The sequence below is a fragment of the Gymnoscopelus microlampas genome (genome assembly GCF_963454915.1).
Source record: "Gymnoscopelus microlampas genome assembly, chromosome: 7".
Taxonomy (NCBI): Eukaryota; Metazoa; Chordata; class Actinopteri; order Myctophiformes; family Myctophidae; genus Gymnoscopelus; species Gymnoscopelus microlampas.
Window position 1 is genome coordinate 46,631,136 of NC_139944.1, and position 18,135 is coordinate 46,649,270.

General features: G+C 44.2%; 1 protein-coding gene across 2 annotated transcripts in view; it reads left to right on the forward strand.

Moving 5' to 3' along the window:
• Positions 1-18,135, forward strand: part of celsr2 (cadherin, EGF LAG seven-pass G-type receptor 2) — an 84,642-nt gene that overhangs the window by 17,075 nt on the left and 49,432 nt on the right. For both annotated transcript variants that reach the window (XM_084062035.1, XM_084062036.1), the window contains exon 2: positions 6,992-7,705. In XM_084062035.1, coding sequence (XP_083918161.1) covers positions 6,992-7,705 — 714 coding nt within the window. The remainder of the gene's footprint in view (positions 1-6,991; positions 7,706-18,135) is intronic.

The window sequence follows — 18,135 nt, forward strand, 5'->3', positions numbered from 1 at the left end:
ACGTTTTGGAATATACACCGTGGACTGTATGTTAGTATTTAAATAGCCACTGTGTGACTATTTTATTGATTGTAGAATTGAAATACTGGTGCCGTTTTATTATTAACTAGAGTTTCGGGGGGCTACGCCCCCCTCAACCCCAGGCGCACACGGGGCTTTGCGTTTGTTGGTCCCTCCGTGTCCCTGTGTCTATATCCGTGTAGCTGCAGCACAGAGTGGGCAGTGTAGATGGGGATTATGGCTGTTAGAGGCATGTATGCGCACGGGGCCCGCGTGGGCGTGTGTATATGGGGGTAGACAAATTGTCTAAGTAACATTTGCAAAAAGGGGAAAAAAAAAAAAAAATTGTAAGAAAGTGTAATGTAAAAGTTACAAAATGATGAAAAATAAGTAGAAGAAATTATATTTTGTATGTTTCGCGGACCACCAGGGGGTCCGCGGACCCCCTGGTGGTCCGCGCGGAAATCGTGGGATGAAAATTTCCAAAAGGAAAAAAAAAAAAAAAAAAAAAAAAATATGAAGGTGGTTGCTTGTTTTTCTGAAAGCTGGCGAATGGCAGCCCTTTCTGCAAGATGGCGGCCGCCTGGTGTTGTTGTGAGTACGTGTATTTGGGGGGGGGGGAGCTGTGGAGCTACATAGTTGTCCAGAAGACACACACAAACATACACCATGTACAATGGACGAACTGAGCAGCAATATAGACATTCACCACACGAACGTGCATTGTTGACAAAGTGATTGCACAGCTGCTGCAGGCATGACAACCAGGTTAGCGTTAGCGACATGGCAGCTATCACAGCGCCCTGTCCGTCGTGCTGCAACTGCCTGTGATGGCTACAGCAGTAACAGCAAGCTGTCTGCGATGCCATTGTCTGGAGACTGCTCTTAGCGTGACACGACCAATGAGAGTGAGCGCTGTAGTTGTTGCTAAGATACGGTGGCGTCTCTGCCCCATAGCTTGTAGATGTCTCACACATGATTGGCGTAGGCTGCGTTGCCAGGTCTGACTTTGTGTCTAAGCAATGGTCGGCTTATTTTTGCGCGCCTTTGGGCTCGTTTGCATTGTGCGCACGGCAGCGCTTGTTTAGCGTACGTCAGCGCGACGTGGCAACGGACGTGGCAACGTGAAAGGTGATTGGCTGGTGAAAAGAAACACCCGACGTTACACCAGAAATGGTGCCTGGAGAAAATGGTGACCAAAAAAAAAGTTTGGAAAAAAAGGAAAAAAGCCCCGCAGCGGCTGCCTGCTGTTGTGGTGTTGAGGTCGTGCGCACGGTAAACGGTACGAAGCTGCCTCCCCTTCCGTTTTGTCCGACATTTGGTGAGTAGAATTAATTATGTTGCGCGGTGGAAAAGGTGTAGTGAACAGTGAGATGTCCCCTACGCGAGGCGTAAATTCAGTGCGGCCGCCGTGGCGAGTCAGTAGGCGACATGTGGTCTGGCGGTGCGTTGTTTATCCGATAACAGAGCTGTGGGGTGTCACCACCGAGGGTGCGGAAGTTGCTCGCCATTTATATAGTTAGATAATAATAATAGTAATATATTTATTATTTATATACCTGATGTTGAAGCAGTGTTAAATACATACTGCTTTACATACAATTGAAGAAAATGTAAAACAAAAGAAAAAAACAGTATGATTTCTTTTTTTTTTTATCAAACAAAATGTCAACATTAAATTATGGAAAGGCACTATGAAAAAAGCAAGCATTCATAGGGCATGTACACAATGTATGTGTTTACCTTGCGTACTGCAAGTCGCCCTGGACAAAGAGCGTCTGCTAAATGCCTAAATTGTAAAGAAATAAATAATCAAAAATCACTATGGAAAGGACTTTGGATACCAGCACGTTTTAAGAAGTGACTTAAGAGAAGACACTATAGATGTATGTGGCACATATAGGCAACGTCCTAGTTTTAATGACCTTTGTCTCATGTCGTCATCCAGTCTTATCTTTCTCCCACGTTGTTCCTGTCACTGACTGACCAGTGCACAGAAATCGATGAGGCACACATTCCATGAATGTAATCTCTGAATAAAGCATGGAAGACTTGAATAATGCCGGTTAGCCTTTGCCGGCTCTCAGCTGCAGGCAAGGTCAGTCCGTGGGATAGAGTGGTAGGAGGGCTTTTGTGTCTGATGTCTCTTTCTCTGTCAGCCATGTGCTCTCTGTGTCCGGCATGCCTTTGTAGATGGAGGAGCATCACCATGGCCTAATGAGGACTTAATTATATTGACTGCTTCTACATGCCTGTTTCAGCCTCTCTTTCTCGTGTTCTGGCAGTGATTTAACTCACTTTCTCCCTTCATCACCTTCATCATTTACATACAGAAACTTCCTGTTTTCTTCCTTTGTCACGTTCAACATACAGTATACAGTACATACAGAAACGTGATGTCACACACCATGTAGTTTTTTTCCTACGTCACCTTCAGCATTTACACACAGAATCTTCTTGGCAGTCCCTGTTAGATTTTTGCTCTGAATCATTCCCATTTTTTTGGGTAGGATTCATAATTCATAAACGCTTCTTGATGGTTGGAACTGGATTTCATCAATATTTTACAGTTTAAAAGCTGAGTCGTAACCTTAAGTTCTGGCTGATATTTAGTATTCTCTAAAACGAAAGGGAAAAAACATACAGCAAAAATATTTATGCCTGTTGGTACTTTAAATGTGTGTACTGCAGATACTCTAGATTCTATGATGACAAATATTATTTGACAGACCGGTGATCATTTGACTTCTCTAAAAATGATCACTGCCGACCTAAAGGGCCTGGTGTTTATGCCTGTAACCTCACAGATAAGCCTTACTCCTTTCCTTTTGGTACCATGGCCTGTGTGAGTAATAAATGTCAGAATGTGTTTCCTATTCAGCTGAAGATGATTTCAGCTGCGGAAAAAGGACAAATTTAGTGCAAATTTAAATCATTCAATAATTTCCCGAGGCAACATCTGCTTTCCTTTAACTTCAACATAATTGTTAAATGCTTATCTTTAATTTTCTCCTATTTTCGGATTTCTGGTCCCCAAACTGAAGGTATAGTATTTGTTGTTCTTATATCTGGCAGCTCTGCCAATGATGCCTGGCTCACCTACGGTCCTCACACACAATTCTGCCCTGGCTCTCTCTACAGTCTCAGTGTGAGTTTAATCCTCTCCTGGCACTACTTGTTAGCTACAGAGCGTTTTTGGCACCCGAAGGCCCAGAAATGGTCAAACAACCCGGCTTAAAGGAGTGTTACACTCCATTGCTGGCATGTTGTCTTGTAACCAAATAACCATCCTTCCTTTACTCTTTCTTTTTGCCCATCAATCCCAATACGCTATCCATTCCTTAAGCGGAGGTTCCTTCCCCATGGAAGGACCTGTTTGAAGAAGGATAGCCTGGTTTTCTTTTTAGAGGAGATTCTCCTCGCACACAATTTCCCAGCGCCATCTCACATTGAGCCCAGCCCAATGCTTGGATAAAAGAATGTGAATTGGCAGAGAGGACATGATTAAGGCAATGTCTGTCCTCATACATGGCCTAACCTTTAAGAGTCCCTGTTCTGTAAGCAGTTTTTTTGGCTACTACCGCCGCAGAGAATCTATGGTCATGTGACTTGCATGAACAAAGGGAAGTCTCAGAATATTAATCGGGCATAAAAAGAGTGGAATTTTGTTGCTTTGTGTGACTTTAAGGCATGCTTAGGTAGGTGGGGTTGTAGCTACTCAACTGCATCGATTTGGAATGTTGGAATCGATTAACATATGCAGTAATAGTATATATTTTGGCCAAAATAAACAATTATTTTAATTATCTGAAGACTTTAAGGTCTCTGCAATAAGAAATGGCAAAGGACTATAGTTTTGCTCATTGGTCTGGAGGGGATTTAACTGCCTGTCTCGCATGAAACTCAGCTCTTGACATGTGACATGTAATATGATTAGGATATGTCAGACCAATAATTGGACATGGACAGATTTTAATTGCCCATAGAGCTCTCATTGGTTTAGCATAATTTATGTCAGTATATTACTATTTCTACCGTTTTTAATTTAAATGTTAGTCCTCAATTTGGGTTTTATAGTTGCTTGTTGGCTTTACTAGATGTCTGGTGAAATCTTCTGCAATACTTTTGATTTAGCAACAAGCATTGACGATTTAAATGAATACTAATTGAACCAGTATACAGCTCAGAATGAATGAAACCTTTCTAAATGATCCAGCATGCCTGATCTTCAAACTTAAAAAAATCAAAACACAGAATTCCACTAAATGCATACATTTGAATTGTAAATAACTATATTTATAACTAAAAATATTTAAACAATCATTCACATCTGTAACCTAGCTCACATTTTCGTGTACACAGGTGTGTGTGTGTGTGTGTGTGTGTGTGTGTGTGTGTGTGTGTGTGTGTGTGTGTGTGTGTGTGTGTGTGTGTGTGTGTGTGTGTGTGTGTGTGTGTGTGTGTGTGTGTGTGTGTGTGTGTGTGTGTGTGTGTGTGTGTGAGCACGACGAACACTCGTGTCTGTGTTTGTTTGTTTGTTTGCATTCATGTGTGAGTGAGTGAAGCGACTCCCCAGTCAGTCTGTCCTTTGATTGCCCGGCCTGTTTCCTCTGCCTTAAGGCCCTGTAGCGTTCTGGTGCTGGAGTGGCTTGTGTGAGAGCAGCAGGATTAAAGCCGTGTCAGACATGGTTCTGCTCGGCTCTGCTCCTCTTGCTCTATCCCTCTCCTTTCCCCCTTTGGCACTTGGTGTTTAAACTTGCCCAGCGCCAGACAGAGATCCGGTAACTTTGGGCACTGCTGTTTGTTTGTGTGGGTTCTGTTCCACCAGGGCTTACGGGTTCTGTTCCCTGGACCGCTTCCAGAATCCCCAAAACAAAGCGTCCTATTGATTATCTTTGGGGGGCGTGGAGGTGGAGGTTGAGGTTGAGGCTTGTTTTCATGACAGGTTTGATTTGATTAGATGCGTTTTGTGTTTGCCCCTCTGGCTTCAGCAGCAAAAGGAAGCCTGCAGGTCATCAGTGTAATAGGCAACAAATAGACTGTCACTCTTTGACCTCACTCCGTACGCACTAGTTTTGCCAAATGTGTCACAGAAAAATCTTTGGCATCTTTAGAGTTGTTTTATGGGCACTAGAGCAGCGGTTCTCAAACCTTTTTAATTTCAAGGACCCCCATAACTCAGAGTTACAGATCTGATCTGTAAGGGTCCATTTAGAACCACCTCAACCAAGCCTGAGGGTCTGATCATTAGCTCATCCTTAAACACATTATATGTAAACGTGTAAACCCCAAGATGATTCTGAAAGAGGCAGAATCTTTTAGGCTAGTGTTTTTTCAAATGTGGCAAAGAAAGGTATGCCTTGAAGTGAAAAGGAAGTAAGGAAAATTGGTGTTGAACGCCAATTTCCTCTTTAAATATTTATTATAATTACAGGTTTGGGACAAATATTACGCTTCACTGGACGGAAAACTAACATGACCATGAAGTGAAATGATACAGGCCTATCGTGCTAGAAGACTTTGCATAAGACTCTTGGCTGGAGCAGTTTGCAGAAGTTGTAAAAGACACAGATCTAACAATGATCTGTGCTTGTTAGCTACGTACAAAACTTTTCTTTTTGTTCCTATTTATTTAAATGAGGCAGTCTGGGGGGTTCAGGTCTTCATTATAATTTTACTCTTCAGTAAGCAATCGCCTGAGTGCTCCAGGAAAAAGACTTGGCTGATATTCGCTGATAAGCAGTTTTTCCTTGTTATTGCCTTGATTTATAATGCAGAAACCAGGAGAGAATATCGGCTTAACAAAAAGTCATTGCTCCATGAAATTATAGGCATTGTATAACTGATGGCTGAGATATGCTTTGTCATCACGGTAATGACAATGTAGATATACTGTATATAATAATACAAAATGTATCAAGTCAAAATAGACAATTAAAAAGATGTGTATTTAGTGGGACAACATCATTTCCTGGGGTTTCCTGGGGTTTCCGGATAAGGCAAGAATGTCTGTGAAGGGCGTGAAATTACTGTTTGGAAACTTGCAGTGTAGCCTATTGGTACTTTCTCTCAATCTTGGCATTTGGTGGTTAGCCGTCTTGGCTTCGGCTTGTAACAACAAACTTGGGAAAAAAACATCCCATTGTTTTGGGTTTTATGTGCAAACCCAAGTGTTTGACATTGAGCAAATAGTATTTTCTGTAGCTGTTTTAACTGGTTTTGCACAGGGGCATCATTAGGGGTCCCAGGAGATGGCAATTGCCAACCCTTAGCGTTCGCATTTAACCTAAAATGTAAAGTTTTCCACATGTTTTGTCCACCATTTTGCAGATTAATCAGATCGGCTTTAATGGCCATTGATTAGTAGTGCACCTGAGCTCTAAAATATTGTACATTTCTTTTTCGTATATGTTCCTGTGCATTTAGGTTCCAATAGTGTCTAATAAACACAGTGTTGTCTATCGCTGCTTGCACATGACGCACCATACGTTGTCATTTGAGTGAATGTTCTTCTGGTGTTAAGACTGGTTAATGCTGTTTAATGCTGTGCAACAACATTTGTGCGTAGTGCTTTGACTTTAGTGCCACCAAAATTCATAGGCCTTTTTTGGCACCCCATGGTTGTTTCTGAAATGACACCTCTGAATTTAGATTAGGTCTGACCTTGTCTTCCTAACAACCCAGTGTTTTACATATACGGGTGCATAAAATAATTGTGTGGTGATACATTGGGAGCGATGAATATCTCCTACAGTAGCAAAGCAGTAACAGCAGAATCAGTGACCTTGATTTTCATTTGTCTCAAGTATAAATGAGCTCTGAGGAAAGATGGGATTTCTAATCTTTCAAACATTCATAGACACGTTCATAAATGTATGTTCAATGTTCATAGAGGATTTGTGTGATTTAGGTGCAAGAACATTCAGTATTATTGGCTGAAAATTCTAAGTATTAATTTCACATTTCCCGTTCCTTCCTTGCTTCCATTCAGATGGAGTCCATTCTGTGTCGGCCCAGTGTCTCCTCCAGGTGACCATCATCACAGACGAGATGCTGTCCAACAGCATAACGCTGCGGCTCGCCAACACCTCCCAGGAGCACTTCCTGTCCCTGCTGCTCGCCCAGTTCCTGGACGGGGTGGCGTGCGTCCTCTCTGCCGCCCGCGAGGACGTGGTGGTGTTCAACATCCAAGACGACACCGACGTCAGCGCACGCATCCTCAACGTCAGCCTCTCCGTGGCCGTGCCCACCGCCGGAGATCACGCCCACCGGCCCGGAGGCGCTAACCGAGGGGGTGAGCGGCCCGGCAGAGGGGTCGAAGGCGGCGCCGCGGAGGCAGAGTTCTTCGGCTCGGAGGAGCTTCAGGAGAGGCTATATTTGAACCGCAGCCTGCTGGCGCGCATCTCCTCCCAGCAGGTGCTGCCCTTCGACGACAACATCTGCCTGCGCGAGCCCTGCGAGAATTACATGAAGTGCGTGTCGGTGCTGAAGTTCGACAGCCTGGCGCCGTTCGTCGCGTCCGACACCATCCTGTTCCGACCAATCCACCCGATCGCCGGGCTGCGGTGCCGCTGTCCCACCGGCTTCACGGGGGACTACTGCGAGACGGAGATCGACCTGTGCTACTCCAAACCCTGTGGCGCTCACGGCGTGTGCCGTAGCAGAGAGGGAGGCTACACGTGCGAGTGCTATGCCGACTACACAGGTGAGAGAACGCTCAAATTGGCTTTAAGCCTTTAACTGGTGGTTTTCATGGTCAGTGTGATCTCACGGTTGCTTGACCGATTTCAGAATCCATGGGATAGTTCACAGAGGAGATGGTGTGTGGCTGTGTGCACATCTTGTTCCTGTATTTAGGCCAGGTGCTGGACATCTAGGCAAGAATCAAGGAGAAGACAACACATCCGCACACTGGTTTAAAGCTTCCAAAACGTATTTTATTAATGGTGCAACGTTTCGACCTTATAGGTCTTCATCAGGCAAATATCTGCCTTATAAAAGACCTATAAGGTCGAAAAGTTTTGGGAGCTTTAAACCAGTTTGCGGATGTTTTACCATCTCCCAGAATCCATGTGATGCCATTGAAATACACCGTTGTTCTGAAATGTGATAAGATGGTTGAACAAGATGTTGAAAATAACAGGAAATAACTCCTGCTCAGAGGTTGCTTTGCTTCCCTTGACTAAGGCCCCATGGGACCTTGACCACCTCCATTCACTGTCACCTCTCAGGTGTTTATTGAATGCGTCCATTTACAAGAGAGGAAAGGATTTGACACAATGATGACCCCGGTTGTGCACTGTGCAGACAGATGCGGAGTGATGAGTTATTGATTTTATAGACTCACACAAGTCAGTCTCTAAACACTCAACACTCAGCTATGGAATCTCTGGGTGGAAACAATTATATGGGTGATTGGCTTCCAAAGCAGTAGTTGTAGGTTTTTTAGCGTCTGTACTCGCCGCCATTCTAGTAACTACCGTGCATGTAGAAGACTGTCCCCAGGGTAGGCAGAGATCTCAATCGTCTGGCATCGCAAGACTATTGATTTTATAATCCTGGTTCCAGTCAGCCATAGCGGAGTTAAACACAATCATTCCTCTAAATGTTTCCTACACATGCATCGCCTAGATATCAGTTAACAACATAAAAAAACATGTGTGTTACTGACCCCTTCAATTGATACTGGAAGCAACAATCATCTAAACCGCTGTATGTTCAGTTATATTTCAGGGTGGAAATAGTTTAAATGGAAGGCAACTCTACCTCCTGAGCCACTGCTGCCCCTTATTATTATTTACTGCTAGATGAGTAATGTAGTTGACAGCGTGACAAATTTGAAAAGAAATGTCTTGATAAGCTAAGTTTAAAATACATCTTTAAGCTATAATATTTATTTTAAACACATAGCTTATTTACACATCTTCTCATGGTTACCAAAGCATCTGAAAGCTCCAAAGATATATTTATTTGCACCTGTCAAAGTTATTATTCAGTAATCTTTCTGCACGCAGTGATGTGTCTCAGAGCAAAGGGCTGATTGGTCATCGCAGCGTGATAAATAATGTACTCTAGCAATGTGCTCATTCCTTCCTGCAGCCCTTCCTAAAGGCCAGACCCCTGCAGAGGGAGCAGCATTTTCGTATTGCGTGCTAGACTGGATACGACAAAACCAATAGCAATTTAACTGTCCAGAGGAGAATCTCTGAGAGCAATAAGGAAATTATTAATTATGGATGGCTACAGATGGAGAGCGTCTCTTGCAACCACCCCCAAAGCACCACACACACACACACACACACACACACACACACACACACACACACACACACACACACACACACACACACACACACACACACACCCTTGTGAAAGAACAATTGCCTTGGATAAAAAAAGTACCAAACCAAAAAAAGACACATGATTAGACAGATGAAAGGTTGATGCTGCTGGAGAATGTTCTGAGGCTCCATATTTAGAAAATAACAAGGCGCTTTGATGTGATGTGATGTATTGCTGAGGCACAACTGCTAACACTCTGCTATAGTGGTTAAATTAGGCGTTGTTAACTGAGAGCGGTTTAACTGGGTGATGTCGTGTGGCCTTTGGTCTACAAATTATGCACTTAGACACCTCAAGGTACTGAAGATTGTGTACTTTCACTCTGGTGATGGTCGAGGGAAAGGGGAGTGGAGAAGGGGGAGGGAATTCATATATGCTAATATGTGTGAATATCACAGTATTTTCCCCGCTCTTTGTTGAGGGGTTATGTAGGTCAAACTCAGATTTTCGTTTCTTTTTTCGAGTCGTTCTTTCTTATTAGACTTATTACTAGTCTTCTTTGAAGCTGTGTAGTGGTTTTATTACACCCACTCCATATCTAGTGTTGTAATTAGTCTAAATGCGATCTTGTAAAGTAGCAGTACACCACTACTTTATAATATGTAGCCATTTAGTGCGATTGTAACTTCACTGTGTACCCATTTAGACCTGAGGCCGATACTAAAAAAGCCTTCTAAATCCTAAATCCTTTGAAGTTTTCTGAAAAACTTCAAATATTTATACAAAGATTACAAGAAATGTATGTTGCTATATACTGTACATAGCAACAAGAACCTCAAAAAGGGTTCCCGTCTTGAAAGACCCCAAAATGGGTTAAACACGTAAGCCCTATCGTTGCACGATAGGGCAGGAAAATAGCCAATCTACAAGCTCACAACGCATTGCATCACAACAAGCTTGTACATCGTCTATTTCCGCTATTTTTGAAAAATGCCCGAAATAGTGATACCCGATTGAAAGCGGTTAAAATGTGCAATGCATACCAGTCCTTTTGAGTGCCGACCAACAGTAAAAGACTCTGAAAACGTAAAGGTAGTTGCAAACTCGTAACTTAAATGAAAAGTTGAATGAATTAATCTAGCCTGATGATACCAGAGTCATAGCTTCTGTTCTAGTCTAGGACCACATACCGTGTTATTACTAGATGAATGATCAATTCAACTAACCCCAACAATGGCAGTCCCTTTTCCTTTTTTTTAAATAGAAATTGAGTAAGTAGGTACATTGATAAAGTTATTGGGATGTTCTCGGGAGGTTGTGGTTTCCATTATATCATGTCAATTTCTTGACTTACATCTTTTTCGATTAATATTATGCCCAAATGTTTTGTAGTGTGGGCTTGCACTAAGGGAAAACAAAACATCTAATGTAACTTGTTATGAAAAGACATGGGATAAACACCCAGCAGAACAATTAATCTGGAAATCTGGAAAACACCCCTCATGTCAACATATTAAGCTCCTTTCAGGCCACAGCTTGGTAGTTTCTCACTTCTGCTTGTAATAAATGAATACAGCTTGCAGGTTCTGGTGCCACCTGACCTGACTACACTGGCTCATAGAGCATTACACTGGCTCTATCAGAACCAGGCTCCTTGCATCATAGAGCAGTGTTTCCCAACCTCGAGTCTGGGCCCCCCTTGTAAGAGCCACGTGGCCCATACGTCAGAAGCCTATCTCCTGTTTCTGTAGCTTGAGGTACAAGTACGTCCCTCAGCCATGATGTAGAAGTACACCCACTGGACCTGGCGCTAGTACAGTATGTCGCAGGGACTTACCCCTAATCCAACCCTTGATGCCGACTGCCAAGCAGGGAGGCATTGGGTACCATTTCATATAGTCTTTGGTATGACTTGGCCAGGGGATTGAACCCTGTCCTCCCAGTCTCAGGGCGGCCACTCTAACCACAAGGCCGCTGAGCTGGTCCCTTGGGGGCATGAGGCCATGTCTATGCGGAGGTAGTCCAAAACTTTAAACATCACAGAATCATAACTTGCATTTTTAGGTTATTATATTGTCAAACATTTAAAAAATATTTTTTATTGCAAACATTGCACATCTACAAGCTCACAACGCATCGCATCACGGCACGTTGTGAGCTTGTAGATCTGCTTCCCCACCCCCACTAAGTACATAGGGCTTAAAGGAGTAGCTTCACCCAAAAAATGACTTATTTTCTATCAATTGCACACCCCACGAAGGCTTGAATTCATGGAGATTCTTTTGTTTTTGTCGCATTCCTGAGCCAATTATTTGATGACCGGCGGAGTCTCCGGTAGGGTCTCTCCTAAGAGTCTCATACCGGAGACTCCGGCGGTCATCAAATTATTGGCTCAGGAATGCGACTAAAACAAAACAACCTCCAAGGCTTCATGTGGTGTGTAATTGATAGGTGTTACCAAGGATACGACGCCCAGCATTAAGATCGCCTAATTTGGCCAACGCCCACGTGACGTCACAGCATGGCGTCACATCTCTAGAGATAAATACTGGCACTGAACAGAAATAGATTTGGAATGCATTATTTCTCTCTATATCCTGCTCAGCACAAGACATCTTGGACTCAAGCGTGATGACGCTCGAAATAAGTTCTTTTTTTGGTCAACTACTTTAAATGGTTAATATGTCTGAAAAACACAACGTGCGTGCATGCACTTATGGGGGGGTCTCTGCTTTTGGCCAGATGTAAGAAGGGGGGTTCCAAGGAAAAACGGTTGGGAACCACTTCCATAGAGCATTCCATCATAGAGCATTCCAATGTGGCTTGCCAAAGAAATTAATCTGCCAGTGCCCTGTTCCATAAGAAATACAGGCTGAGATAAATTTCCTTCTAGATTGTGACATATATCTCCCCCGTTTATCAAACATTGTCAAGAACCAAACATTCAAGATACAGATTTAACCACTTAAACCCCAGCATCCGTACTGTGGCGAAAGCTTTCGCTGAAAATAGCAGATCGACAAGCTCACAACCTTGTTGTGTCGCATTGTGAGCTTGTCGATTGGCTATTTTCAGCGAAAGCTTTCCCCACAATAACAGAAAACAGAAAAGACACTAGAATAGAGCCCTGAGGGACTCCCCATATGGGGTTTAAGTGGTTAATTGGGTGAAAATGCTGATGATACTATACTGTATGGAACAAGCAGGTTGATAGTGGTTTTTCACTAGTCAGAAAAAGGTCCGCCAAAACATGTTAAAAACGGCTGTTAAACGCCGCACAGAAGGTCTCGCTGGGCACCAGCCACCAAAAAAGCCCACCCCTCCCACACTGTACAACACCTGGGAATGGCCTAGGAACCAGGCATTGCAGAAGCCCACCCCCCCCATTCTGCAAAGGTCTATGTCTACCCCCCCCGTAGTGAACAGCAGCCCCACACCAAAATCGCAACCCCGTACGCCCATTCCACCACTCCTCCCACCCCCCACTGTATTACTTATTGGTGACTCAATCATCAAGCACATCAAATCTGCTAACACAATTACACGCTGTTTTCCTGGTGCAACCACGGTTAAACTCCTGGAGAAAATCCCCGAAGTTCTGGCTTCTCTCCCCTCCTCCGTCAAAACGATAATCCTTCATGTGGGTACAAACGACCGCTACTCAGAACAATCCAGAATCCATTTCACGCATCTCCTTGACCTCCTCAGCAGCAGCGGAAAGTCCATTTACATCTCTGGTCCACTGCCCACGCTGTGTCGCGGTCGAGGAGATGTCCGTCTTAGCCGCCTGCTGGCCCTGCACCACTGGCTCCAATTTGCCTGCTTCTCACACAACATCTACTATATCCACAACTTTTACCTATTTTGGGACCGTCCATCGTTTTATGCCGCAGATGGCCTCCATCCGAGCATACTAGGCTCCCAAATGCTCGGCATCAATCTACATCGCTCCATAGTTACACGGTCGCTACCAACGCATTGACTATTCACAACAACAACAACAGCAACAACAGCTGGCCCGTCGACTCCGCAAGTGTCCGATTACACTTCCGGTCACCCCCTAACCAGACCAGATAGCCGCTATACCGCCCCCTTGTGGTCGGGCGGCCTTCCTCCCTCTATTTTCCCCTGCAAAACCACAGATTACTGCAACAACTCCACCAAAAATAACAATTTTGTCATTTCTGTGCTACAAACCCACCGTCCGGCCAGAGCCCATCCCCAGAACCACCTTAAGGGCGGAGTGGACCCCCGAAATCTCACTCAACTACAATACGAAACCCCCACCCAAATTGATTCTGATATTGCCAAAATGGCCCTGGTAAATGCCAGGTCCCTGAACAATAAACCTGACATTATAAATGACTTTTTTACCTCCCGTGGACTAGATTTCCTATTTATAACAGAGACATGGACCCGAGCTGGGGAAGCAAGTCCCCTTTCTGTGCTCTGTCCCGCAGACTGCAACCTTTTTAACTCCTCCAGATCCCTGGGCCGGGGGGGCGGTCTAGCATCAATTATAAATAAACGTTTCCACTGTCGTGTCTTAACCACCTACTCCTACCCTAGCTTTGAGCTACAGCTGTTTGAACTCAAATTATCAACCCCAGGACTGCTTGCTGTAGTGTATAGACCCCCAAAATCCAAAAACTTCATCGAAGACTTCTCAGACCTGTTATCGCATATTATGCCAAAATGGGAAAATATTCTGTTTCTGGGGGACTTTAACATACACGTATGTTGTCCCACCAGACCCATGGTCAGGGAATTTGAAAACCTGTTAGACTCCTTCAACCTGACTCAACATGTCACAGGCTCCACACACCGGCTCGGTCACACACTCGACCTTATCATATCCCACGGTTTCCCAGTATCAAACATTAATATTTGGGATCAAGTATATTGCACATCTGACCATAAACCTATTCTCTTCAATGTCCCTCTACCCTGTCACACTCCCATACTCCGTCTGCCTACTCGCCCCTGCCGTCACATAAATAGCTCGACTGTTAGTAAATTCACAACATCATACACAGCCACCTCAAACTCTGTCACAATCGAGACCCCCCCACCCCATTTGAATATAGAAGAGATGGTCACCCTATTCAACTCCACCTGCCTGGACATACTCGACAACATTGCCCCTCTAAAATCTGGCCAGCCCAAACTGAATCCACAACCCTGGCTAAATGATACCACCCGAGCAGCCAGGCAACACTGTAGGAAAATAGAACGAAAATGGAAGAAGGACAAACTTCAAATTTCATATGATATGCTAAGGGACTCCATATTAAATTACCAAACCACAGTCAAAACAGTGAGAGCAAACTATTACTCAAACCTCATCACACAAAACTGTCACAGGCCAAAAGTTCTCTTCGATACAATAAACACCATAATCAACCCAAAAGTAAATGCTAACCCGGATACTTCCCAATCCACCTGTGAACATTTTCTCCAGTTTTTTATTGACAAGGTAGCTGCTATTCGCTCCAGCATCTCACCATCCACTGTTGACCACTACACCCCTCCCATTCCGACTGCCACCTTATGTCAGTTCACGCCACTGTCTCTCCCATGTCTGTCAATCATCGTCTCCAAAATGAAACCCACAACCTGCTCATCTGATATTCTTCCCTCTCGCCTCCTTAAAGAGGCTTTCGACAGCCTGGGTCCTAGTGTCCTGTCCATCATTAACAGCTCCCTCAGTTTGGGAATTGTCCCGTCTTATTTCAAACATGCAATTGTCCAACCCATAATAAAGAAACCAAGCCTTGACCCCACCATCCCAGCCAACTTTAGACCCATTTCAAAACTACCATTCCTGTCCAAGGTCCTCGAGAAGGCCGTTCTCTCCCAACTGCAAACCTACCTGGATAACAACGCATCCCTCGAGGTCTTCCAGTCTGGGTTTCGATCACTTCACAGCACCGAGTCTGCACTACTAAAGGTCACAAATGACCTTTTCCGGGCGATAGACTCAGGCGACTGTGCCATCCTGGTGCTGCTCGACCTGAGCGCTGCATTTGACACTGTCGACCACAACATTTTAACCCTGCGCCTCGAACACGAGGTTGGCATCCAGGGAACTGCCCTTAACTGGTTCAAATCGTACATGGCAGAAAGGTCCTTCATAGTTGAGCTTGGCAACACCTCATCCTCCTCCGCCCCCCTCTCCTGCGGGGTCCCCCAGGGATCAATCCTGGGCCCCATCCTCTTTTCACTGTATATGCTCCCCCTGGGCTCCATTATGAGGAAACACGGCATCTCCTTCCACCTCTATGCCGATGACACACAGTTATATGTCCCCCTCAAACCAAATGACACACACTCACTGGATCCCCTGCTAGACTGCCTCACAGACATAAAATCCTGGATGTCAGACAATTTCCTCATGCTCAACGACAATAAAACTGAAATCATTCTCTTTGGCTCCCCTCACAAAACAAACATCATCACCACCTCCCTTGGCCCACTGACTTGCAAACCACATGTCAAAAACTTGGGTGTAATCCTGGACTCTGATCTCAAATTCGACAAACAAATAAATGCCGTTATTAAAGGTGCCTTCTTTCAACTCAGACAAATCAGCAAAATAAAAACCTTCCTATCAACCCCCGACCTGGAAAAAGTAATTCATGCCCTCATCTCCTCCCGCCTAGATTACTGCAACTCACTGTATGCAGGTGTCTCTAATACCTCCCTTTCCAGACTGCAGCTCGTCCAAAATGCGGCTGCAAGGCTCCTGACTGGCACCAGAAGGTGGGACCACATCACCCCCATTTTGGCATCCCTTCACTGGCTTCCAGTCAAATTTAGAGTAGATTTTAAAATTCTATTATTCGCCTATAAAGCCCACCATGGATTGGCTCCTCCCTACATTTCCGAGATGCTTCCCCCCCCCGACAACACTAGGACACTAAGATCAGCGGATCAAGGGCTCCTCAAAGTCCCACACACCCGCCTGAGAACAAAAGGGGACCGTGCCTTTTCGGCTGCTGCCCCAAGACTATGGAATAATCTACCACCATCCATTAGGGCTGCACCCTCTTTGGAAATTTTTAAAAACAGTCTAAAAACGCACCTGTTCTCCCAGGCCTTTTAAATTGTAAACTAGTAAATAGTAGAAATTGTTGGACACCTGTCCACGTGCTCCCACTTTTTCTCTTTTATGCTACTTGCCTTTTTGCTATGATTTTTGTATTATTGCTTTTTTGTATATATTGTTGTTCTTCCTGTTTTGTTTTTGTCCTGTGTATTTTTTGCTTGTGTATGTATTTGATGCTTTTTTTGTGTGTATTTTAACCCTGTTGTACAGCACTTTGGTCAGCCTTGGTTGTTTTTAAATGTGCTCTATAAATAAAATTGACTTGACTTGACTTGACTTGGTATAGCAGCAAGTTTATTTCTAAAACATATATAGACTCACAAAGATAATCCCTCTCAGTCATCACTTATGACCTTATGAAAGTGTGTGGCACAGTGGCCGTGTCTAAATCTGCAGAGACCCTTCCCTGTGCCGATGTTTTCTTATCTGACTGGTTCCGGATGTTTCTGCCAGTGCCCGTCAACCTTGGGGCAGTAGGTGTGCACTATTGGTGTCCTTGAGCCGGAGAAGAGGAGACAACTTAGAATGTTGTGTTTATAAACCGCAACCCACAAATCCTACTTCAGCAACATTTTAATCAGAAATTCCTCAATGCTTCAGTGAAGTAGCAGATTTATGTAGTTTTAGTTCAAAATGGTCTTGACACCACACCAACACAGGAGAATTATCTTAAATCAACATCCATTGGATTGGGCACAGATGTCATTATTTTCTTAGTTTCAATATGCTACCACCAAAGAACCAGAATTAATTTAGTCACACATGCTTTTTTCTCTTTTCTTGTTGATGATTCAGGATGTCTCTCAATTATCCTGTCTGCTTCTTTCTATTTGTTCCAACAAGGTCATTCAGTCATGTTGAAAACGACCGCTTTTATTTGATGGATTTTCCTCTGTAATCTACATCTCCCACTGTTCTGCCTCAGTGAGTGTTGAATTCACCGTTCTCCCCACTGTGCTCAGTGCCTAAGTATGTTGGACTCAATTACTCGGTGTGTGTGTGTGTGTGTGTGTGTGTGTGTGTGTGTGTGTGTGTGTGTGTGTGTGTGCGTGTGCGTGTGTGTGCGTGCGCTCGTGCATGTGTGACTGTGCGTATGTTAAATTGCTCACTCCAGGTGGGAGTGTGGGTAAGTATGTGCTGAATAGCTGTGATCATATGTGCATAGGATGCTGTGTGTGTGTGTGTGTGTGTGTGTGTGTGTGTGTGTGTGTGTGTGTGTGTGTGTGTGTGTGTGTGTGTGTGTGTGTGTGTGTGTGTGTGTGTGTGTGTGTGTGTGTGTGTGTGTGTGTGTGTGTGCGCGTGTGCATGTACTTGATGCAGAACTGTTGGCCCGTAGGCGTTGCCAGATGGCGGTTGGGTGGAAAAGCGAGGAAAATCTATCAAGAGAAGAAGCAATGTTCATAAGGACATATATAGTGAAAGATCAAACATGTCTGAGTCAGTCTGCATGTAGATAGACGACCCAGACTGAATAACCCTTCGCCAACCTACATTTTGGTCTTATATATACTGTAGCTGTTTTTCTCAACATATCCCCAAGGCGGGTAGATGAAATTATTCTGACTGTTGACTGTTATCATATTGCATATGCCCGTAGCAATATTTCATCAGCGTACCGCCAACCTCTACATGGCCGTGTCTTAATGGCCTCTGGTTATGTATTATTAAGTTAAATAAAATGCATGAATGCACTTCTAGCTTACTCTAGGAATGTATATCGCACTATGGAATGGCAGTGCGTGCAC